The sequence below is a fragment of the Ostrinia furnacalis genome, unplaced genomic scaffold, assembly GCF_004193835.3.
Source record: "Ostrinia furnacalis isolate ACB-3 unplaced genomic scaffold, ASM419383v2 OfSCF3830, whole genome shotgun sequence".
NCBI lineage: Eukaryota > Metazoa > Arthropoda > Insecta > Lepidoptera > Crambidae > Ostrinia > Ostrinia furnacalis.
The window spans coordinates 150,494-174,442 of NW_021134069.1; the positions used below are offsets into that span (position 1 = coordinate 150,494).

General features: G+C 36.7%; 3 protein-coding genes across 4 annotated transcripts; 1 reads left to right on the forward strand and 2 right to left on the reverse strand.

The window, feature by feature from the left end:
• Positions 1-6,085: 6,085 nt before the first annotated feature.
• On the reverse strand, positions 6,086-15,677 carry Scp1 (Sarcoplasmic calcium-binding protein 1). 2 transcript variants are annotated; one of them, XM_028312179.1, is made up of 4 exons: positions 15,468-15,677; positions 10,191-10,369; positions 8,928-9,161; positions 6,086-7,132 (listed from the first exon to the last, which is right to left on the reverse strand). In XM_028312179.1, exons 1-4 carry the CDS (start codon positions 15,517-15,519, stop codon positions 7,010-7,012), a joined length of 588 nt encoding a protein of 195 aa, XP_028167980.1. In that variant the 5' UTR covers positions 15,520-15,677; the 3' UTR covers positions 6,086-7,009. The 2 variants fall into 2 exon arrangements, with proteins under 2 accessions (XP_028167980.1, XP_028167981.1); XM_028312180.1 differs by having other exon boundaries at positions 10,203-10,369; positions 15,468-15,667.
• A 3,419-nt stretch (positions 15,678-19,096) lies between these two features.
• On the forward strand, positions 19,097-20,351 carry bug (thioredoxin domain-containing protein bug). Its single transcript, XM_028312177.1, has 2 exons — positions 19,097-19,265; positions 19,420-20,351. Exons 1-2 carry the CDS (start codon positions 19,214-19,216, stop codon positions 20,253-20,255), a joined length of 888 nt encoding a protein of 295 aa, XP_028167978.1. The 5' UTR covers positions 19,097-19,213; the 3' UTR covers positions 20,256-20,351.
• Positions 20,211-22,221, reverse strand: LOC114358264 (glyoxylate reductase/hydroxypyruvate reductase). Its single transcript, XM_028312176.1, has 3 exons — positions 21,713-22,221; positions 21,156-21,417; positions 20,211-21,051 (listed from the first exon to the last, which is right to left on the reverse strand). The coding sequence occupies exons 1-3, from the start codon at positions 21,856-21,858 to the stop codon at positions 20,416-20,418; spliced, it is 1,044 nt and encodes a 347-aa protein (XP_028167977.1). The 5' UTR covers positions 21,859-22,221; the 3' UTR covers positions 20,211-20,415.
• Between the last annotated feature and the right edge of the window lie 1,728 nt (positions 22,222-23,949).

A 23,949-nucleotide genomic window follows, 5' to 3' on the forward strand; every position in this document is an offset into this window, starting at 1 on the left:
TTATAATTGCGATTGACTACTAAGAAATAGACCATTGCTGTAAAATATAGAGTAACATCCCTAGACAAACGCTACGAACGTGATCGTTGTAATTCCAAAATCCTCGTTCCTTGAAGCGATTTCGATAGTACAACTGTCACGAACGTTACTCTGTCTAGGGGGACTGATATAAAATCCTGTGAACTAAATGACGTAGTTGGATACAGTTAAAAACTAGAGAAATAGCTCAGATAGTGGTCAGATCTAAAGGGCCTAGTGACTAACGCTTTAACATCATGCAAGTGTTATCATCATCAGCTTCTGGCATGACTACATGTCGTATGTAACAAATACATCATCGCCCAGTGGACAGCATCATTGTCCAGTGGACTCGTATGCATGGCCTATTGACAAACATAAAAGGTTGGATTGACACTCATGGTATAAATAAACAAATTAATCAGTAAAGAGTGGTGTAAATGCCAATACTCTTATGAATTCAGAAATTTTGTCTGATTGCCTCCTTGTTGTGACAGTAAATTAAGAGAAAAAGTTAATTTAATTTGACGAAAAAGTTAAAAAGTAGTTGAAACTTAAATAAGAAGTTGATGGCGATTCCTTTGATTCATATTTCAGATAATAAGTAAGTGTAGCTTAAAAATAGTAGATTTGTTCTTTTTCACACACATGAGTGGCAATCTATATTTGTGTCTCCACGCATGCTACCATCACCTAAACAATGTAAGGTCCTACTCTGCAAACGATATCTGTCTCTCTCTTATCCGACATGAGTGATAGAGACAGTTAGATGTGACACTTCAAAGTCGTTTAGCAGAGTAGTTTTTAGTATGCCAGTTTCACATGATTATTTTTGATTGGCGCGTTTAGACAGTGTCTTAAAGAATGAGTCTACGTACCGCCAGGTGGCGCTACTCCGAGTTCCATATAAATAATGTCTGTCTAATTGTTAATCAATAGTCCAATCAAAAACTATTTAATACACGCCTAAGTGTGTATTTTTAATTAATCAAGGTCTTTTTTCGTTAAATATTCGAGGTGTAATATTTTTTTTGGAGATACAAGAAACATCATTGGACTTCTCTTGAAAGCGCTCATCAAAAGCAATCACAAAGAACACAGAACAGTGCGATTCAGAACCTCTCGAATCGTGTGACAATGAGGGGTATCGTATTTTCGATCACCAGTCGGCGCCACTGGCGAGCGACAGGAGCTTGCCCTACAGTGGCGCCACTCTAGACTCTAGTGAGTGCCATTACGATAGTGTTCCTATCGCTTCAGCGTCATGAGTTGGGGCGACTGTCTTAGCCACTAAAGCCCGGTCTGTGAGCACGTAGAATTTTGACCAAAGACTTCAAGCTACCCATCCTTATCGCTCGCGCGTAATTATATTGCTGTCGCGACTGTGCGAAGGGCGCCCGCAGTGAGTGTGCGAGCGCGACAGCAACATAATTACGCGCGAGCGATAAGGATGGGTAACTTGGGGTCATTGGACAAAATTATACGTGTTCGCAGACCAGACTATAGCGAGTGACAGGACCTCTACAGTGGCGCCAACTGGTGAGGGCAAATACGATATACCTCATTGAGCTAAGGTTCTGAATCGCCTGGCTGGAACTGGTGAGAACAAATGACTTTCGTCTAGGCATAACACGGCGTAGGGGCCGTTGGCGAGTGTCAAGACGGGGCGGCGCGACCTACGGCAGTCTAGGGGACACGGAGCCGCGCGCCTCCTCCAGTGGCACGGTCAACGACCTCACCGAGGAAATGTGAGCCGGGGTCAACGACCCGTAGGCTAGTGGACATGTGGACAAGGTTTAAGTTACAACGGCGGATTGTGCGGTCTTGGTGCTTGAAGCTGCTATTGAGGTTCATGTAAGGAGGGATCTGGTGGCGATTGGAAATGGATGGATCTCCTCTTGATCATCGGGATCGTCTTGCGCTACTCTCTCTAAACTAGAAAGAGCCTTTGCCTAACTTTGTATAATAACTTTGTGCTATCAACTTCAAACATATAAATGACAGTAAACTAAAAATTAAAGATAGTTGAGCAAATGACCAACAGAAAATCTGTAACCGTATACATTTTGAATTAGTAAGTTTCAATTAGGTCGACTTAAATGTCAGTCAAGTCGGTGCTTGAGGTACGGGAAGGGTTATAATAGTCACGTGGTTACCCACTAGGTGGGCTATTCTGTAAGCTGATGTCCGTATTCATGACTCTTTTGTCCTCTCTAGGTGCAGGATATTGCTATGTTCGAAAGAGACGGAAAGATCGGAAAATAGTTTAGGCGTTGCTTAGCTTAATCTCTCCTGCCCCGCGATGCCTCAATCGCCGATTCTATTAAAGACTGTAGTGTTGCTATCTTTTAAATGCCTCAATTAGAATAATGTTGCTAGTATGATGTCTGCATAAGTGGCTCGATAGATTTCGTGCCTTTTTCTAAAGTAAGCCGTTGTAACTTTCGTACGTAACTGTACACTTTTGAACTTATAGGTTAAATGTCTGGGGCTTTTGTAGAGCTTTATAACTAGTAAGCTCCCCCAAGCTCAGGGTATTTAGGGTAAGCGCAGTTCAGGAGTGATTTGAGAGGGAATGTCCACTTCTGGCAATATATTGCATATCAATGTAGTCGAAATTAGCACCATATAAGTACAGCCAGCGTCAAAAATTCCTGAAAAGTAACCAAAAGTTACCAAAATGTTTGCAACCCGTCTTTGTTAAAATTTGGTGTTGTCATTTTCGCCACTTTGGGTGTCACGAACTACTTGACGCTGACTGTTCGTTTAAACACACGTGGAGAGTGTAAAGGCGACTTAATACCTTATGGCTTTCTCCTCCAGTTAACGCATTGAGACCCGCGTGTGCATAAACGTGTAACTTAAACTGCGTAGGAGTCTTTTCTCGCAAACTCTTCTATTCGCTGACCAAATGTAAGTTTTTTTTTTAATTACACTAACAGAATTTGTACAATGAATGCCTGATATCCACTTCGAAATGTTGTAGGAACCACTAGTGATATTTAATCAGTATGTTATGTCGAAATACTGTAGTTTTTATTCTTAACCCATTCACGGCACTTCAAGTGACCGTAAATGGCAAATAATGGTAAATTAAATAGTTACTTGGTGACCAAAGTAGAACCATTGATTTGTTTTTGGGCGCTTATTAGGAAAATTTAGGTTTATGAATAACGAGCATCTTTTTTATAAAATTGGTTAAATCATTGGGGTTGACTTTAGTTTAGAAAATTGAATGGAAAGTAATAATTAAGTATGCTGTTAATGTAAAGCGCCCTAAATGTGTCTCTTTAGCTAATATTAATATTATATTTAGAAACCTTGTGATATTTCTATACGATGTTTGTTCATAGAAATATGATTATTAAGAATAAAAAATATGATTGTTTTTATGAACAGACAGCGTTTGTATGTCTCGAGAATATATTATGAAATTAATTGTAAGATCATTATAAAATAGGAAATATTATTTTAAAGCGATTACATTGAGACACTAAGGCCCAGAACACACGGTGAAACGCAATTGCAACGAAACTGCAACTTCTAGTTATTTTTGAGTTGCATCTAAGTTTCTGCCATAGATTCCGTAGAGACCACACATGACGCGACCAGTTTGAAACCGGTTTGAAATGGTCCGTCATGTGTGGTCTCTCAACGGAACCTATGGCAGAAACTTAGATGCAACTCAAAAGTAAATAGAAGTTGCAGTTTCGTTGCAATTGCGTTTCACGGTGTGTTGGGCCTAACTGGGCACGAATATTTTAATACACTAACAAAAGGTATAAATCTACTGGCTAGTCATAAAAGCCCAGTGTAACTGTTTATCTCAAAATTACATAAATAAATGATGAAAAATAACCCGATTTCGTCTTTCAGGCAAAACAGACATTGCGCCTACTTTACTGTTATTAGATGTACCTATCTTCTCAATGTAAAAAGCTGTTGAATAGATTGTAATTAAAGTTAGAAACGTGATATTTTTATTATTCATTATTCTATTAGATCTAATTTTATTACTGTCTTATTGTTTTACAAATGTGTGGTACATAAAATAAAAATTTTTGTTCTCCGTCAATATAAATTTTTGGGAATAATAAATATTATGATTATGTAATGGATAATGGTAAAAGAGTATTATTATCCATATTGTTATATTGTTAACAGAACATATTCGAAATTTTAAATAACGCTATTTGTACAGTTGACTTCAAAATTATGCTGAGTTACTGATTTATTGAACAAAAAAATATTTTTCATTGTTTTGTAGCCGATTGTATAGCTGTCAGCTAGTGCACGTACTGTACATAGCCTAGTTTGCAAAGCATTTAGATTTTGGTTTGCCTGTGCCTTCACGAAGTCAATTTGACGGTAAGCATAGGTGTGAAAGATGATAAATGACTGGTAAAAATATCTAAAATATATCGCTTAATGTTCACTTTTTGTCTAGATTAGGACATAAATATTAAAACATAGAATTGAAAGTCTTTTTATGACGCCACTTTGAAGTAGACAAACATGAATGTTTCAAATTCTGAATACATGTCTCCACTAATATTAGAAGTACAAGAGATAGGATCTCTTAAAACAGTTTTATTCTATGACTTTTGTTTGAATTCTAGAGTTTTGTATGAGACATGAAAAGAGCAACGCATCAAGTACGAATGGTTGATTATATCTAAAAATACCTAGTACGCTTAATAGGTAGGTAGGAACAAAAATGTACCTAAAATAAAATGTGTGTAATGCTACGGTCTAGGTAAATAGCGTATCAAATGTCTGGGTATCGGAATAGGTGTGGCTGTGCGCTAGTTTTAAATAGGTATAATGGATGCGTTCGCAAAGGGTCTGCAGTAGACATTAAAAGCCAATAAAGCAGTTTTCAGAATTGAAACCTTGTCAATTAGTTATATTTCTACGAATAAACATACTATCGTTCTAGTGATAATGAATGACAAGGCCTAAGTGTAATATTTTTTTCAGACTGACTGTACTTTTACAGTAGGAAATTACTTTTTATAATACTTCTAAAACTTTTTTATTTTACTAAATTAAAGTTGCCATTCTGTTGTGTTGTAATGTCACTGAAATATTATAAATATTTAATATGATAATTAAACAAAAACTGATATGTGAAGTAACTTTGTAGAGTTTACAAGATACTTACTTATGTATTTGATGTTACCGATATTATCGTTACTTAGCCCAGGCGCAGATCACCGACTTTTAGTTGGCCGATAGTTGGGCCCGATTTTAATTTGTATGAATCGGCCAATATCAAATCGGTGTACTTAGTGTACGCACTTTCAAACATGTCCATACTGAGGTGGAATTGTGTAAACCAATCGTAATCATTTGACAGTTCATAACGTACGATAAAGTCAGTATAAACAAAGCGTTTGGCAGAATAATCGTACGTCGTACGTATTAACTGTCAAATGATAACGATTGCTTTACACAATTCCACCTCTGATACAGCCCGACCCAACTATAGGTCGATAAAAAGTCTGTAGTCTGCGGCTAGGCTTATCCATTTGATTTATTAATTATTATACTAACAAATATTTAAAACATCTCTCGCTATACCTCATAACAGATCTATTTTTAGAAATATTTTATAACTATACGAGGGTTTCCATTGTCATCTTCTAGGTGTACATAATAGTCCATTAACTCGATATTTTTATTTAGACGTCGAATTTTTATGAAATTGCAATTTTATTGAATGTGAAATATAATATTGTCGTTTTGATGGTTTGAAATTTATTTAGAAGAAAAGTTTATACTCAGGATGACTATCATTTTTGAGTATGTTTTGTTCACATAATGTATAATACACAATTATTGATGTAAATAAAATTCAAGCATAGATGGTGGAATGCTTTGGTCTAGTACTTATATAAACCAAAATTATATGTACCATAATGTAAAGGCAGTAAGTACTGAGTGTTGTTTATTAATCTTGTGTAATAGAATTTGTAATAAAATTGAATTAAATTATTTATTTCTTTTATTTAAAATGTTAATTCATGAAGTTGGTGGTGGAAAGAAAAAATAAAATAAGCCGGTGGTATTTTAAAGTTTTTATTAAAACGAATTTGATATTTCGTCAACAAATATATTTACAAATTAACGTGAATATTAATTAACGCGGTGACTAGATTCATTTTGTATGTCTGAGCACAACCATCAACATTGCCCGTACATTCCCCATAGAGTCCACAGGTTATAAGTTACTGCCTTTGTGTTAAATAAATAAAACTAGCTCGTCGAAAACCTACTGGTTTAGTTCGTTCGTTTATAAATTGAGATAATTATAATGATACCACTTGTAATAAAAAACGATAAGGGGGAATCAACATTCCAAAAGTCGCGAAAAACACAAAAATACATCACAATAATTGAACTCTTAAAAATAATAATATAATTAACATTCAGTAAATAACAATACAATAACAAATCGATTATAATAACATAAAGACTATAAGAATTAATAAGAATACTATTTCCGTATAATAACCTCTAGCAATTGTACTTAAAAATAGTTTTGTAAAAACGAATTACGAAACGGAACGCATCTTTGAGATTGTTTTATTTTTGTTTCGTATCGATGCGGTGTTGTATTTTTGGCGTCATTTTCCGAGGTGGCGTAAAGTTATTGTAAATTTAGAATGTGTCGTACATTCTGTGATGTAGGCCGATGTGGGAGGGTGTTGTGATCCCGGCCTTGCGGGAAGTCATTAACATGTTTTCAGATCGTCTGATGGTCAATGTCGATCCGTTAAGCAGTTCAATCTTGTGAGACGACGACGACTGATGAAGTTTTCGCAAAAAGTTGATAGTTCGACGATTTTGTAAGACGAGTGATGACGCTTTTCAACAATATTTGATATTATCCCCGCTTACCGGATCTGACCATCCTTCCCGAATTATTTGACGCCAAATTGTTTATAAAAAATAGGTGTGTCAGTCAAAAGCTTAGAGTTAGGGTGAGTTAAAGTTCTAACGGGCCGAAGAGGTGTTTCGCGGGAGAGTTGTCGCTGTTGTCGCCCAGGAACTGCGCGAAAAGCTCCTGGTACCTCGACAGCGTCAGACCACCCTTCCTCCTGTCGTCATCCTGGAAAAGACCGTTTATCATTAGTTAATCCTACTAAACGTCTGTCGTGGCAACTATGGAACGGTTTGCTATGTTTTTTACATTACTTAGGTATTAACGGACTGTTCGTCGCGTACTTTTCATTTCCGACAAAAAGGGGTTTTACATATCCCATAAAGATATAATAATATCATAAATCAATCATCTGACCAAGTTACACAACAGAAAGATGAGTCTATTATGAAAAGTTTTTGTAACATCTATTCTCAAATATGAATGAGAATTGTCAAACAGATGATGTCACGCAAAAAACAAAAAAAAAACTATAACGTCATCTACATACTCGTATTAATATAGTAGTTATGCAGAGTTTAAAAGAAGTTTATCTAAATTAAAGTTGTAGTAATCACTCGACACCCACAGATTAGCGTAATCTTACAATCTGATATGAAATAGTTACCAACATTTTCCTGTATGAGAGGCGAAATGCGTATTGCAACAATACAGTGACTTGGAAGGATGCCAGGGAGAAAGCTATTAAAGTTTTCTTAATCTTATTGCATAGTTTAACTTCTTACTATGTAACCGTGATTTATATCAAGCATTTATAAAATAACAAGGTAATATGCTTCCTTTGCATATTTTGTATTTTATAACACTGGTTTATTTATGAATGAACATTATTGTTTTGAATGTTTCCGCATCTCAATTAGATAGGTAATAGCTAACAAATATTCATTATTATAATTCATAAGTTTAAATTTTTATTGTTTAATTACTAAGTTATCGATTATTTAAAAGCATAATAATTCTGTGGTTGTTTGGAAGAAATGTTGAAACAAAAACTTACATTTTTATCTATAGATTAGAACAAATTTTAGGTAGGTACGTAATTTTACTCATGGTGTCGGTGTCCGTCATTGACATAAATCTACATCGAGCGGTTTGCCAAACCCACCTACCCACAATATATTCAAGGAATCGCCTGTATGTGTACAAATCGGGGAAAATATGGTCCGGTACGCTTGCATATGACGCGATTTACCATTTATCTACTTATAGTCTAGTTTCACTCTAGTTTATATTGCAATCGTAATTTAGAAGAACTAATATTAATTGTCACTGTACAATAGAAAGACATAGTAATTTATTTTACGAGTGTCACAATATATTCAAGGAATCGCCTGTATGTGTACAAATCGGGGAAAACATGGTCCGGTACGCTTGCATATGACGCGATTTACCATTTATCTACTTATAGTCTAGTTTCACTCTAGTTTATATTGCAATCGTAATTTAGAAGAACTAATGTTAATTGTCACTGTACAATAGAAAGACATAGTAATTTATTTTACGAGTGTCACAGAAAAATCTGTGTAATCAATTAATATTATAGCACTTCGAAACAATGATGCCACCACGTTGGGCGCCAAATCCGTGTCGCTTACCATCTCAAATTTTTGGCTCAGAATTCGTATCTCTTTGTTTCTCTTGCTAATAAAAAACATTCTAAGACAGTTAATTGATGTCAGTTATGATTAGCAATTGGGAAGCCAATTTTAATGCATTTGTTCGTGCCAGAAAGGGTCATCATCACTGTAAATAGTTTTTTGTTGTACCTACTCAGCAGTATTAAATTTCTTTTGTTTTTCATATGCGGAACGAGCGAGGATGAGTTTACAACAAGCAGATTAGTATTTATGGAAGATTCTGATCTTGCTTATGAGTTCTTAACACTTATTAACAGGTCCTCAAGAAATGGCAGTGCAAGGACCTCATTTCCACAATGAAAAACAGGACTAAAATGTCGACTTACATTTAGTAGTGTGTCAAACGCGTCGTCTATGACTTTGATGTCCTCAAGGACCATTCTCTGGACGCAGTCGTATCTGTACTCCTCGACGCCGATCACTCCATCGGAGTTTATATCGATCATCCTGAAGTTAGATTCGATGAACGCCTTCATAGCTTGCGGGAACTCCTCGTATTTCCTCCCCACACAGCTGTTTTTGACAGCCTGTTTGAATTCCTCTACTGTGATCATCCCATCCTGAAAAGCAAGGGCTGTGAGTTCTGGAACGTTAGGGAGGAATTCGATTAAGAGCGTATGCGGTAGCTGTGTGCCTACTGTTCTACTTATGTGAGTGTGTTATTTTCGTTAAGGTTGCCAGTTGTTCTTAAATATAATGAGTTAAACCTTTTTGATAGGGATTTTAGCTGACAATCATATAGAGACCATGACTTCTTTAATAAATTACGGCGATTAATAATAATGTTTGATTAATGGACGTAATAATTAAAAGAACTGGCAATCTTAACGTGATATTATACTTTAAACAACCAATTGCTTTGCTGGTGCCATTGCTATTAATAATAAGCTGCATTTACTACTTGCTTTGAAAAAAGTGTGATGTGTACCTAACAATAAGTGTAAGTTTAAAATGTATTGCCACAAACATTGCAAGAAGTAATGTGAAGATTTTGAATTTGAATGAAGTGACATAATTGTGGCTTTTATAGTGTTTGTGTGTGTGCTTATTCCTGTTGTTCATTTGGGGCTATCTAAACGGCGATTTCTTCGGCTGCGAACTTTCCTTGGGTAAGTGTGCTATATTTTAGTAATTAAGCAACATCCAATTATTATTTTTGCAAGCATTTTGTGTTTTGCATTTTACTAGTTTGTGTTGAACCCTAATTAATATCTACTTTTTAGTTTAAGCCTCTTTCTACTACGACAGGTAAAACAAAGCCAATACCTACGTGCTATCGTGTAGTCGGATCCAGCTTTGAAATTTGGAATTTAATTATTTTTCCCTGTTTTTTATCCCCTTATATTCTTACGTAATTTTACTCTATTTTTGTTGGAAAGATAGCTTTTACAGACTCTACTTTGTCAAAAAACTCTAGCTTCATTTATTGAAAGGGTCAATCGCGTGACCAGCGCAACCAGTATCAGTCTACGCAAACCTTACATTTGCTGGATCCGTCATGCCTTCAGCCTCAGAAGCACATACCCAAGCCGGACTTACACCAAAAGCCTACGCAAGCCGGTGCGTGTAGTAAGTGTGTTGTAACCGACATAGTCCGGAACCTTGTCGAAGTCCGCGAGCTGCGTGATCTCTTCCCACAGACTCAGCATGATGTGCTGGTACTTCTGCAGGCGTGCGGCGCTGCAGTCACCTTTTCCTTCCAGCACGCACGACCGCAGCGCCAGGCACTGGAAGTCGTGGGAGTCTAGGTACCCATTGTTGTCGATGTCTGGAACAGATAAGTAATGTTTTGTGAGCATTATGCCTGTTTTCACAATCAATCCCTTATTTTTAAGTGACCCCTATGGCAACACCCTTAGAGAATTGTTTAAAGAAATTGGCATTCTCACGGCCGCTTCACAATACATCTTAAACTGTATTCTATTTATTCAAAAAAATATTACTGAATTCAAAAAGAAAAGTGATATTCACCAAATTAACACTAGAAATAAAAATAAATTGGCTATACCCGCTTTTAGACTTAATAAAGTGTTTGCCTCTTTTATGGGACAAGGTATCCATTTTTATAACAAAGTACCTGATAAATATAAAGAGCTACCGTATAATAAATTTAAAGATATAGTTAAAGATCACATGCTTAAAAAAGCCTATTATACAACTCGAGATTTTCTTAATGATAAGTCATCCTGGGAGTAGGATTATGGTCCTCTCATGCTCGCACTAAAAAGAATTAAAATGAAAAGTAATGTATAAACTCATAATAATTTCTCAAATGTTATAGTGTCATGCTTCTCAATCTGGACTGTTACTTAGCTTTATTATTAGTTTTTTATTTTAAAGAGATAACTTGGAATTGTCATTCTCACTAAAATGTCTCTGGGGTGGTGGCGTAGTGAGGCGGGTCGTTACATTCCCTCTAATATGGTCGAGTGAAGCGATGGCTGGTTCACTCGTCATGTCTGTGAACAGGCGCTGCTTTCGGGGACTGGTCAATCCAAGTTATTCAAATTTATGTATGCGAGTCATTTCTACTAGTATCTTAATATGTAAGTCTAGATATTAGCACGTCACTACCTTGTTTAATATACCACGCAATCTTGTATACCCATTCTTATAAGATACACCATACAAGAATGCATGGTAAATTCAGTGAACTGCTCCTGAATCGAATGTACCTACTACTACTATTTCTATTTATTTATATTAACCGGCAGACAGTGGTGACTGAGTTTGTTGCGGCGCTTCTTCTCAGCACTTGCCAAATGTTGGTCTCGAAGCGCTGGTAGGGTAAAAAGATTATGAGACATGTAGAGGCTCCTTAAGAGCAAAATGACGATTTGTAAGAACTATTTATTAGTCCAAACAAATAAAGAAATTTTGACTTTGACTTTGACTAACACATAACAGGAATTTTGATTTCATAGGGGTCACTCAAAAATTAGGGATTGATGGTGAAAACGGGCATGAACCTAGCGGAGTATTTGCTGGGTGGAATTCGTCTCAATATACATTCAGTGCAGTCAATAAGACTATTGTTGCGTGCTTTTAGCAATTAATCTAACCTACAATCAATAAAAGTTTTAAGGTTAAAAGGGATAAGTAATCCCTTTTAAATATTTCTTCTCTTTCTAATCATTGTACAGGAAGAGTTGTTTTCCTACTATATTAGTAGAAAGAAAGAGCTAATCATCCCTATCAGTAAATAGCAGATTTCTAGGATTTCTTTGTATTTATCAAATCTACCTATACCTATCATCGTTCAGACTGACAAGTTGAGCCTCAGTCCCTATCCCCGTCTTCCGTATCCAGCTGACTCTAGCTAACTACTTTAGATCGGGCGTCCTATATTTATTATTGGCAACAATTAGCGATTCAAGGACTCATTATTGCTTTAACGACCATCAATCTTTGAGCTGGTTTGGTTTGCCAACTATCATTTGTAAAAGCTGATAAGCTCTAGCTTAGAACTTTTCATAAGCTTTTAGCCAAATATATCTCAAACAAAGTTCGCTATATTTACCTCTATACTTAAATACTGACCGGAATTCTACCAATAAAATGTTTTAAACGGCTACTTTCTAAGGGTTAAGGAATCTTAAGAATTTGAGACGAATTTCTCTAAGATCTGAGAATATCTCTAAAAATAGAGCCAAGCACTATATTCCAGCTTCGTTTTGCGGCATGATTTATTCCTACCCGAAAGCAATTCCGCGTCTAAAATAGTACCCACCTATCTATGTACTTCCTAAGACCTTGCAGTTCTCTAGTAATCACGCTCAGTAACATTGTCAATCTTCAATCTTAGTCAATGTCGTAATTGTGCGTAAATTGGTCCGTGCCCATTTGGCGTGCTCAGCGTGTAAACAATAGTGTATTAAATTAATACGAGCAGGGTGCCAAGTCGGGTCCTGTCGCAACGGCCAGGGAGAGCCAGACTTTCCGATGACACTGTGAGTTATGCCTGATCGAAAGCCGGTTGCCAATCAGTCTCAATGCCGCGTTTCGGACCACTTCTAAACAGATTTATTTTTTAATTGGATTGATGTGGCTCACTAATGGTTTGGTGTAATTAAAGGTTTCGAAACGCGTGCTGGGGGGCCTAGGTAACAGCTAATGTTAGTTCGTCAATATGACACGAGCTGCGCATTTAGGTATTTAGGATACCAGTGGGCACCAAAATCAGCAAAAGAGGCACAGAACTTGAAACAAAGAAAAATGATTCTGTAGAGACGGAACACATAAAGTACCTAATTGTCAATGTCAAGTAATGTTTATTATTTACATAATGCTGGAGAGTTAATGTCCTATCAAGAGTTTATGTTATGCTGTAGAGTTTACAAATCGTAGATCATCCCTTCTGCAGACTTCTGCTGCAGGAATGCATGGGTGCTTCCCTTGCTCGATGCATGAGGAATTTGACGTAAATATTTAGCACAATGCATCTGCCTAGTTGAACCGTTAATTAAATTATGCCAGTGTACAAAAGCTACAATCAATCTTGCAAACATGTTGTAGTCACGGCAAATATTCCGCGCTTGTATGCACTTGTCTCTTCTGTCTTCCCGGCATCTGAGGCTATTAATCTTAAATAGCTCATTTAGTATTTGCATTTATGACTGAAATACGCAGTAGCTAGAATGTTATTACAGCATAAAAGTCTACATAGTATAAAATAAAGTAACTTTCCGCGTCACTATCTCCTACAACCATGCAAGGATTTTTAATACCATTTTCGCCATTATCTAGAAACTTTTTTACACTTCCTTCCTAACTTTCCTTTCCATTGCTGAGCGTCGACCTTCCCCAAGTTTATTCTTACAGCCCCTGATATCTTCTTGGGGCTAGTTTAGTTATAAATTTAATTTGCATGATAAAATGACCAATTAATTGATCAACGGCGTAGGTCCTAATTCCGGTATCTTAACTCCTTAAAATCGTGGGTAATTTGGAAAGCCAGACTTTATAAGCTATCTCAAAATCTAGGATATCTGAATACTATTGTTAGATAAATGTCTAACAAGCTTTTGTCACTGTAATCTTCATCGCATGCATCATAATTCATAAACTAACGTCTTCATAATAAGCTTGCATATTACATTAGTCAACGCTAGCCAGACAAGCGCTGTGCGTCTGTCACTCGTACACCATAAGCGAATTCGATTTGCTTTGATCTTTAATGTATTTCAAGATCCGAGATGGAACGGTAACTGCTAGTTTTCACGCTAAATAAAATGTTCGGATCGTGACAGCAAAATTGGGTGATCGTTGATTTAAGGGCGCGTTTGGCCACAATCAATTACACGGCACGTGTCAGTCGCTCGTTAAACTATCTCTATTTCCAATCAAATTGTTTGTTTATTGCCTGCATGATGCGTACATAAATTAACATGGCGTTGAAAGATCGTAATGTTCTAATAATAAAAATGAATTTTGCTGTTCGTTAGTTTTGCTAAAACTCGAGAATGACTGGACCTCATTGGTTGATTTTGGTTTTGAAATGATTGTTGTAGTCCAAGGAAGCTTTAAACGGTGAGAAAAAAATGTGGAAAGAAAGGTAGGAAAATTACGATTTGATTTCCACGCATACAAAGTCGCGGGCACAGCTAGATAATATAGTCGCTTTATATTTTTAGTGATGCGCTTTCCTTGTTGAAAGGACAATATTACGTTTCGTGTGTAAAAATGTCGGTTTAACAGATTAATTGAACCACTTAAATCAGTTTTCAGTAGAGAGGACGCGCAATAATTTAGCGCACTGTGCGGTTGTGCTTTTGATTTGATAAGTATGAAAGCTCTACGAAATTATGATCCGAGGGCTTTTCCACTACTATAATTGGTACTTATTGTTTTGAATGCGATCCATGTTAGTTAAAGTTAAGACGGTATGTTCTTAGATAAAATAAATCGTCAAATTGTTTCATACTTTAATCTAATTTCAATAAAAGCTGAAAGCTTGGTAGGTCTTACTGGTATTATCCATGTTACCTTATTCTTGGTACAAAGTTATTACTCGCATCGAGACAGCTAAATAGCTGACTAACAATAAGAATCACTCGGTCAGCTTTCAGTCATATTCGGGAAAATCACACCTCAGCTTTTATTCTTTTATTAAGTATCGCTAGTTTAGGATCTTAGGTTTCAAATCAAGCTGGGTTAGGCAGACAGGGACCTACATTAAAATTGAATTGGTATAATCTAGTTCAAATCCTTGCTCAAATAATACTTAAAAAAAACATACATTAGAGGTAGAGAATTGCACGAAAATACTGATACTTAGATGCTAGAATCATTCAATTATTCACAGGGGAGGGTCTTCTATCTATCAGTTATCATCAATTTGGTGTTCGACGATGTCTGACGAGGTTACCAATCATCTCGCCTAATAGAAAAGGCACCAACTAGGTACTTCAAATTACGACTAAATGACCGAAATCACTTAACACCCTCACCAAGAATGCTTGAAAAAGTTGTTTTATTGTCGTCAAACTCATCAGAACGCGAGTTGTATTGCCGGGAGACTTATAGTTTTCCACAAAAATACTCTTTGGTTCCGATCCAATGGGACGCCAACAATGACACCGTTAACAATATCGGCAGTTCGGCACCTGCTTCATTAGAATCATCCCGCCTATTAAAATGCCGTTGATTCACTATCCTAAAGCTGTTTGCGAATCAGACGTTTATTAGGAACAATCCTTGAGTTATTATTTCTAGATTAATATCTGGCATAGGTTCACATTCTATCTGATTACAAAAACATCTTGTGTCTTCCAATACAATGTAGTTTTGAATCTGTGCCTACTTCCCGTCAAGCAACTACGAGACAAACCAACGCAAACCAAAAACAAAACATGCTGGAGACTCACCGTACAGGTACCGCACGACGAAGGCAACCCTGTTGTCCCAGGAGTACGCCATTTTGATTGATAACTGTGTAGTTAATTGAGGTGTTTTTTATTTTTTGCGAGGCAAGGAGCGCGGCGGCGGTCACTCGGCAACTGCCGGCCGCCGCCTGCGCCACCCCGCTCCGAATAAACGGAATAAAACAATATTACAGACCCGCCGCCACGTCACGGCGCGTGCGCGTCTCTAAAATATATCCCGACGCGAGATTCGGCGCTAAGCTTCAGTCTGGTCGGGCTGCGCTTGACCTGGTCTCCAAGGTCGGCTTGCATCAGCTTTGTGCAACGAGTTACTCATCACCAGCGCTGCGCCCCATTACGATAGCTAGGCAATCGTTCGCTGCCCACGACCGTAATAGTTTTCTAGAAATCTATCGATTTCAAATGAATCATCAGCTGGGAGAGGCACTTGAAAAGCTCTGCGCAGCCAAATAACTAGATAAGGCTGGACACGTAATTAGGATTTTGCTCTACCTACCAAAGATATAGTCAGTTAGAGACCCATTTCCATGGTTTTTGAGGGGAATTAGAAATACTTATACTCGTAAAGGTTGTTTGTATAAAGAAAGTAAGTATATATCTACATAATGATGACCTCATATTTTACTCTCGAGAACTAAGAAGTATTTCGCATAGCAGATTAAAATTTAGCAGTCGGTTACCTGGAGTTGCCTGGCTGAGGTAGAATGTTAACAATTCCACTTAGGCTCTACTCAGTAGGTCTAATTAGGCTGTGTTTTTTAATCGAGTTTAACAAGTCTTACTTGATTGGTGCAACTCAGGAGTTTGTTCAATTGATTTTTTACTTTGCTGAAATAACTGTCGTCAGTAGATAATGTAGGTACCTAGTCGTTATGGAAATCCTTGGTGGAGGCCTTTGTCCAACAGTGGACGTCATTTGGCTGAAACGAACGAACAAAGTACCTACTATTTACTACTATTTTTAAATCCGTAATTAATTACTATTTTTAAGGCCGTGGCAGCCTGTAATTAAGATATCACCTAGTCCTAAGACAAAATATGTATGTAAACCCATGCTGCATGTACTAGTGTCTATCTTGTTGGTTGTCCTAAATAAATAAACTCACTGCGTCAAAATAAGTGCAAGCCTATTGAAAGCGTGCTTATCGGTGACCTGCCGTCAGTTTCGAGCCTGTGGTAGGCCTTTTTGGAATCAAATCCTATTGCTTATATCTTAGACGAACTGTCCACTTGCTAACAGCTATCCTACGAACATTTCTGAGCTCTTGCTGGACGTCGATACCAGTCAAATGACGATTTCATAGAGAGTTTGACATGAAAAAACGGTCATCCCTCTGCGATGTGCACCGGCGCTGTTCAGAACTTGGTCTCGGGATAAAGCCACCAGTCTCCTGAAAGCGTCTTAAAACTTTAGAAACCCAAGACTGGCTTATGTGGAGCTGACGTGCGATAGCCCGCTGGCTGAGCCCTTCTTGCAATAGTGCAACGATTTGTGCTGCTTCTGAAGGTGTAGAATCCCAGGTAAAGTGTCAAAAGAAGGGGATATGTGTATAAATAAATAAATAAATCTATATATATAAAAGAAAGTCGTGTTAGTTACTCCACTTATAACTCAAGAACGGCTGAACCGATTTAGCTGAAAATTGTCAGGGAGGTAGTTTAGAGCCAGGAGAAGGACATAGGATACTTTTTATCCCGTTCGAAATTAAAAAAAAAGTCTGCTTATTTATTGCCATTAAGGCGGAACAAAGTTCGCCGGGTCAGCTAGTAATAAATAAATCTTTTGACGATTTCACACAGCGCCATCTAGCCCCAAAGTATTAATGCTTGTGTTATGGGTGCTAGGCTAGCACTATATCCGTTAAGCTAGCACTGCTAGCTTAACGGATATAACTACTTATATACTTTTTTTTTGTATGGATCAACGTGTGAAAGCTAAAATCCGAAAATACATGCTTTTATAGGGGATAAGATAAATAAGCCGCAACTCGCGACGTATCAAACAGTTGATACATGTCTTTTTCCTTACTTCTTCACATCAGCCGTTCACATTTTTTTAAATACTGGTGTGATTTCAATGAATTTGGTATTAATTTAAAGTTAAAAGTTTATCCCCTTACTAATAAAAAGTTACAGAGTTTTTGAACACTGTTTTAAAATGACATTTCCATACTAAACGTCACTTTAAAACACTGTTCAACGAGCGTGTAAGTTTTATTAGTAAGGGGGTTAATCTTTAAGGCTTGGTATTTCTGCTAAAGTAGGTATTTCGCGCTGTCAAAATCTGCGCGCGCAATACTTCGCCGAAGACAGCGCGCCAAAGAGCTCTCGCNTGGTGTCACTTTTTTTGTTACTTACAAATTCGTTAGTACACAAGATCGCGTGGAAACAACATCATGTAAGTGATTCCATACTTTTGCTCGCGAGTGTAGTCAATCTAGACATTCTGTATAATTTTAATCAAATATTTTCTGGAAAATGATATCTGCTTGGAATGGAACGTTTATGTATTTGTTAGTCCGAAACAAATGCTTAAGATGTTTTCCTTACAAATTTCGGTATCCTTCCGTTTGGCCAAATTACTTTTCGCCAAATTTCACTTCGCAAACAACTTATCGCCAAAGTTTCATTTCCCAANACCTAGGTGATTATTAATAAATAATAATAAATAAATATCCTTGGACATTTTACACTGCGCCGCTAGCCCCAAACTAAGCAAAGCTTGTACTATGGGTACTAGACAACGGATATAAACATACTTAAATACTTTTTTTTTTTTTGTAAATACATACATATTATACATAGAAAACACCCAGTCCAATACAAACAAATATGTTCATGCACACAAATGTTTGTACTGTGCGGGAATCGAACCCGCAACCTCCGGAATAGTAGTCCCATTCGAACCACTACACCAAACGGCCGACGATATTATAAGCAGCGTGAAGTTAATTTATTAGGTAAGGCTTGCCGCGTTGTACATTATTATTGAATTAAATAAATAGATCTCAATTTTTATTAACTACAAAATATTGTAGTTGTAACCTGTTTCAGTAAACAGGCAAAATAATATAAATATATTGCGGCATTGGTAATAAAGTGTCGTCACTTATTATTTTTATTATTGTGAAACTGCTAAGTTTCAGAACTTTCAATAGTTGGTTTTAATTGATCTCAAATAATGAAAATGTAAAAATTTTATTTTGTGTTGTCTTTTATGAGTATCTACTTTTTTAAAGTGGTAAATTTAAAAAAATATCATAATAAAACGTATGATTGATATCAATGATTGCTAAAAATAGTAAAGACTTGATTTTTTTAAAATCAATATACATTTTCAACACTAAAACAGGTTTTGTTATTTTTGACATAAATGCAATTTTCTTTATTTCCTGAACNTTAGTAATCCACAAATTTCACTTGCATGGACACAGAATATTGTGTAATTTAATTAAAATCAAAGTCCTCTTGATTTTAATTAAATATTTTTTAACTTTTGCAAAATAAAATAACCTTGGTTTTTTATTTAAACTCAAAAGTCATAATTTATGATGACTAGTTTTGGAATGGTTCGGAACACAAAGTTTATCGATCAGTTGTCAAAATGACATGCATTTTTTTTATTCTGTCAAATACATTCTCATGGATTTCAAAACATTCTATTTTTTAAAGATTTTGAAGTAAATAGAGTTATTAATTCAGTTACGTTGATTAATAACATTGTAAACATGCATTTCCGAAAAGCTCTAAACCATTCCATTGCAATACTTTTAGTAATAGGTAAATATCTTTGTCCTAAAAGTTTCTTCAAACATCCGCTATCAGTCAGTGTTTTCTACTTTAAATATAATATTAATATAGTCTTTTTAACCTATTTGGTAGGTGTTGGAACCCAAAATTACTGTTTGCTATATAATTGTGGTAATTTTTGCAGGGTTTGCGGCAAATACGTTCCAGTTTGATATGGAAGAGGATTCTGCAGTCGAAACACCAGAGGATACGAATCTCGATGTACCTAACGTTGACGAGTCTGAGTCGCTGCTTTCAAACGTGGTTTCCGACGTCAACAAGACTCTGACGAACCTCTATAACCATGTAACATCAGCGAATGTGACTGTTGAGAACAGTACAAGCTCGCGCAATGAAACTCGCAAACACGTGCGGTGCAAGGAAATAATATACGACCCCAGTGAGGAGTTCGAACCGTCAGTTGAAATTATCAATGGCAGCCACTTGGCCAAAATGCTTCAAATCAAGCCAGATATCACCAGCAGGGATATGGAAGCAGAATGTCTTCTAGTGCTATTCTTCGCAAGAGCCTGTCCTTTCAGCGCTCACGCCGCTCCTCATTTTAATGCTCTGGCTAGATCATATCCTAGTGTCAAAATGGTGGCCCTAGACGCTTTGAAATATCATGGCATAAACGCACAATATGGTATTGTTGGTGTGCCTACTTTGAAAATGTTCCACAATGGGCGGCCTGTTGGTAAATTCAATGGCACAGAGTACAACATTCAGTCGTTCAGCAAGTTTGTGCATGCCATAACTGGACAGTATCCTCAGGGTCTGTTGGTGACTTCTAAGGACTTCCAAGGCCCAGTCTCGAGTGTTGTTGAGAAAGACACAGACTATTTCTTAGTTTTGTCATGGCTATTTATTATTATTTGCTCAATATACTACTTCACACAGTCAAAATGGTGGAAAATGATTGTGGAGATGGTCCAGAATAACTGGAGGGAATCGGAGGCTCAGCATGAGCATAATGATTGATAAACAGTAAAATTGTGACTCAGTTTAAGCTATTTATTGTTATTTCTTTTGCTGTACATATTAAATATGTTTGATAATACATGTTGTAATTTAATTACAACAATAAAATAATAAATACACATTATAATACATTAGCTAGAAAACATGTTAAACTTCAAAGTTAATTCAATTCAGCTGGCATTTCTTTGCTTTTCAAAGCAGATAAGATGTTCTGAGCTGTCAGCTCACTCATGGTATTCCTGACTTCAATAGCGGCACTGCCAATGTGGGGTAGAACTACACAATTCTTCAATTTGAACAATGGGTTATCTAAAGGCAGAGGTTCTGGAGTGGTGACATCCAAACCAGCTGCTCTTATTTGGTTGGTTTTCAGGGCCTCTATTAGTGCATCTTGATCTACAGTGCCTCCTCGACTGGTATTTACAAATATGGCTGTCTTCTTCATCTTCTCAAAAGCAGTTTTGTTGAACATTTCTTTTGTTTCTGGTGTAAGAGCTGCACAGCAGATGATAAAGTCACTTTCACTTAGCAGCTGATCAAAGTCAACCTTTTCAGCTCCTATTTCCTTAGCCTCTGATCGTTCACTACGGTTGAAGTAGAGAATTTTGGAAGTGTTAAACGCTTTGACTCTTCTTGCAACAGCTTGACCTATGCGTCCGAATCCGACGATTCCTACAACTGCTCCAGCAAGACCTGGGCCAGTCATCCAGGTGGGTGCCCAAGAGACCCAGCCTCCTGTTCTGGCTTCATGCTGGGCTTCAGGAAGGCGCCTTGATGTTGAGAGGAGTAGAGCTAGCTGTAAAAACAAAATAGTTTCTTTAATGCTGAATGATGACAAAATATTTTTATTGATTGTGTTGACAACACAAAAAATTTAAATCAAAATTACTTCATACTTACCGTAAGTTCAGCTGTAGCATCAGTCAGTACGTCTGGTGTGTACCCAACCTTGATGCCTCTCTTTCGGCACTCCTGAACGTCAATGTGATCGTATCCCACCGATATTGTGGCCACCACTTTGAGCCCTGGGCCGGCAGCGTCCAGCAACTCCTTATCAATCTTATCGGTTAAAGAGCAGTAGATTCCATTTGTTCCTGCTACGGATTTTAAGAATTCTGCTCTTGGAACCGGTGATGGTTTCTCCCAGAGTTTTACATTGCACCTGGAAATGTAAAATAGTAATTTTGCTATAATTAGTATTGAGTCACAGTAGTTAGCCAAGTCGAAGGGCTACCCTACAGGCTTAGGTTATATTCAAAGAAACTTATTTGAACTAAAACTAATAAGTAGCAGCTTTTTTGTAAAGCTATTTAGTTCAACCACAGAATAAGAGTGTTGTTCAACTCAGAATATAATAAGAACTAGCACTAACAGAGAAAGTTGATGTGGCATATTTCAACAAAGTACATGCACATGGCATTCAAAGAACTTCATTATAGATAAAATAATCTACTTACTCTTTCTTTAGCAGATCCACACCAACTTGTGGCATGTCAGAGCGTGTAATATACACATTATATTTTCCCGACTCGCTCATGTTTCTCACAAAATGACCCCGACAGACTAAACTACTTGATAGTGTCGCTATTCTTTTATAATTCATGAATCTATAAAGTAAATTATTCCGCGTTTCTTGTGCTAAGCGTCAAGGCCACGTTATTTGTCTGGCAAGTATTTGGGTGGCGTAGACGTAGGTAAAACGTTTTTTTCACTCTTGAAAAACGAAGGTTTAGCCACTAATATCGTAATGTGAAGCGCGGCCACAGTCGCCAGTATAACCTTGCCCTTGGTGGACTTCAGGAAAGATAAAGCAGTCATACTATTACTACTGAATCTAGATAAACTAAATAATTATGTTACATAAATCTGCAAAAATGATAACCCAATGTTTTTATAACCTTTTTCGCTTCGAGAAATAGCATTTCCTGATTTTCAACTTAATTGTCAAATTTGACAATTGACACAAAATATGACTGACGTTTCTGCTTCGTTTAGAAACATAAAAAAACTCTATCACGGTTTTATTTTTCTAGAAAGGAAAAAGCATAGGGAAAAGGGGAGTATTTTAAGAAAATAATATTATTTTTATTGGTCCATTTACCTACATGATTACAATGTGATCGTTTAGGTTCGAGACATGACCCCATGAAAATGTTTATTAACCAAATGGATGGCGTATGGCGCAGTGGTGTCGTGTATCGTTTGGAGTTGTGTCCTAAGTTCGATCAAAGTCGAAAGATTATAACTGGGTGTGCTGAAAGACACCACCGCTAAACATCCATTATCTCTGCACATAAATAATCCGTCACCGCTAAGATATCTAGTAATTCTCGTACGTAGATGTTAGGTGGTCGTCGGTTTCAAATTTTTCATTGACTTGGTAACAGTAGGATGGTAAAGTATCGAATTACAAAGCATAGATAGATGAATACCTATTTTTTATGCAGCTTTATTTAAAAAGTGCGCACTCTTGCACCGCCTTACTCTACCTATTATTATTGTAGATATAAATATCTTTACCTAATGTACTCAATTATGTTACGAAGACTTAACTAATTTCCGCTTCTACATAGCTTAGACGTGAAATAAAATGTAATTGCAATTATTAATTGAATTAGGTACGTACATCACACCTTTAGTAAATAAGTCAATTAAGTAACGGTTAAAAAACCTACCAAAAAGAAAAGTAGTTAAAAACATAAACATAAGTTAACATTAACTGCTAAATTACTTAGATCATGTAACAATACGTTTTCGTGTTGGACATGATGCTTAAATAATAGATTTTATATTAAGTATGTGAAAATTAAGGCTATTTAAAATAATAATAAAAATTATGTTTTAAGCCATTAAAAAAAAGCATCAACTCTAAATATCTGAATCATTTCATTACAAAGATAACGTCTTTCTTTCATCATCATCCATTGCAGGAGCTGACAGTCTATAATTTACAGGCTAAAATGGAGGATTTATTCTAAAGTAGACTCTCCACGCTGGCCACACGGGTTGGGGAGGCCCTCAGATCATAGAAAGGGAATTCTCTTCTATGATCTGAGGGGAGGCCTGATGTTTGCGTATTTGCTTCGACATCCAAGGGAAGATTAGGAGTGCCCTAAGAGTAGAAGTAGTAATGTAGAGACATACAGCTCGTGTCCTTAGCTTTAAGATAGATTAAATGATAGGAAACTAAGTACGTAAATACTACGATGGACGCTCGCAAGTAAATAATATTAAATTTAAACTATACTTTTATTACGCAGCAGTGAAAGTCGCGTCGTTGCATTCAAACCGAAAACGCGTGCAACGTGGCTAATTAGCCGGTTGCCAAGGCTGAACATTATGAAACATGAGCTACTGGTTCCCAAATCTGGGGTTAGGGAATCCACTTTACTAGTCTATGACTTTCCACAAAGTTATCTCTACCTGAAACCACTGTAAGAATATTATCCGCAATGTTGTCTCTACGTGATTTGATTAACTTCTCATATTCGGTATTGTAATGAGAATGAGAATTATTTTTGTTGTATTTTGCAATAAAACATTTTCAAGTTACCTGATGGTTCTCAAAATTGGCTTGACGAGTAAATCTGTACTAATATTATAAATGCGAAAGTAACTCTGTCTGTCTGTCTGTCTTGCTTTCATGCCTAAACCACTGAAACGATTTTGATGAGGCATAGAGATAGTTTGAGTC

What these genes read in the sequence shown, in the direction of transcription:
- bug (XM_028312177.1), top strand. Translation starts at nt 19,214, where the DNA reads ATGCATTTCCGAAAAGCTCTAAACCATTCCATTGCAATACTTTTAGTA. An exon ending in TGCAATACTTTTAGTAATAG is followed by an intron (nt 19,266 to 19,419) that starts GTAAATATCTTT and finishes TAATTTTTGCAG; the next exon opens with GGTTTGCGGCAAATACGTTC.
- Scp1 (XM_028312179.1), bottom strand. Translation starts at nt 15,519, where the DNA reads ATGGCGTACTCCTGGGACAACAGGGTTGCCTTCGTCGTGCGGTACCTG. An exon ending in CGTCGTGCGGTACCTGTACG is followed by an intron (nt 10,370 to 15,467) that starts GTGAGTCTCCAG and finishes TATCTGTTCCAG; the next exon opens with ACATCGACAACAATGGGTAC. An exon ending in TCGACAAGGTTCCGGACTAT is followed by an intron (nt 9,162 to 10,190) that starts GTCGGTTACAAC and finishes CTTGCTTTTCAG; the next exon opens with GATGGGATGATCACAGTAGA.
- LOC114358264 (XM_028312176.1), bottom strand. Translation starts at nt 21,858, where the DNA reads ATGAATTATAAAAGAATAGCGACACTATCAAGTAGTTTAGTCTGTCGG. An exon ending in GTGGATCTGCTAAAGAAAGA is followed by an intron (nt 21,418 to 21,712) that starts GTAAGTAGATTA and finishes TTACATTTCCAG; the next exon opens with GTGCAATGTAAAACTCTGGG. An exon ending in ATGCTACAGCTGAACTTACG is followed by an intron (nt 21,052 to 21,155) that starts GTAAGTATGAAG and finishes TTGTTTTTACAG; the next exon opens with CTAGCTCTACTCCTCTCAAC.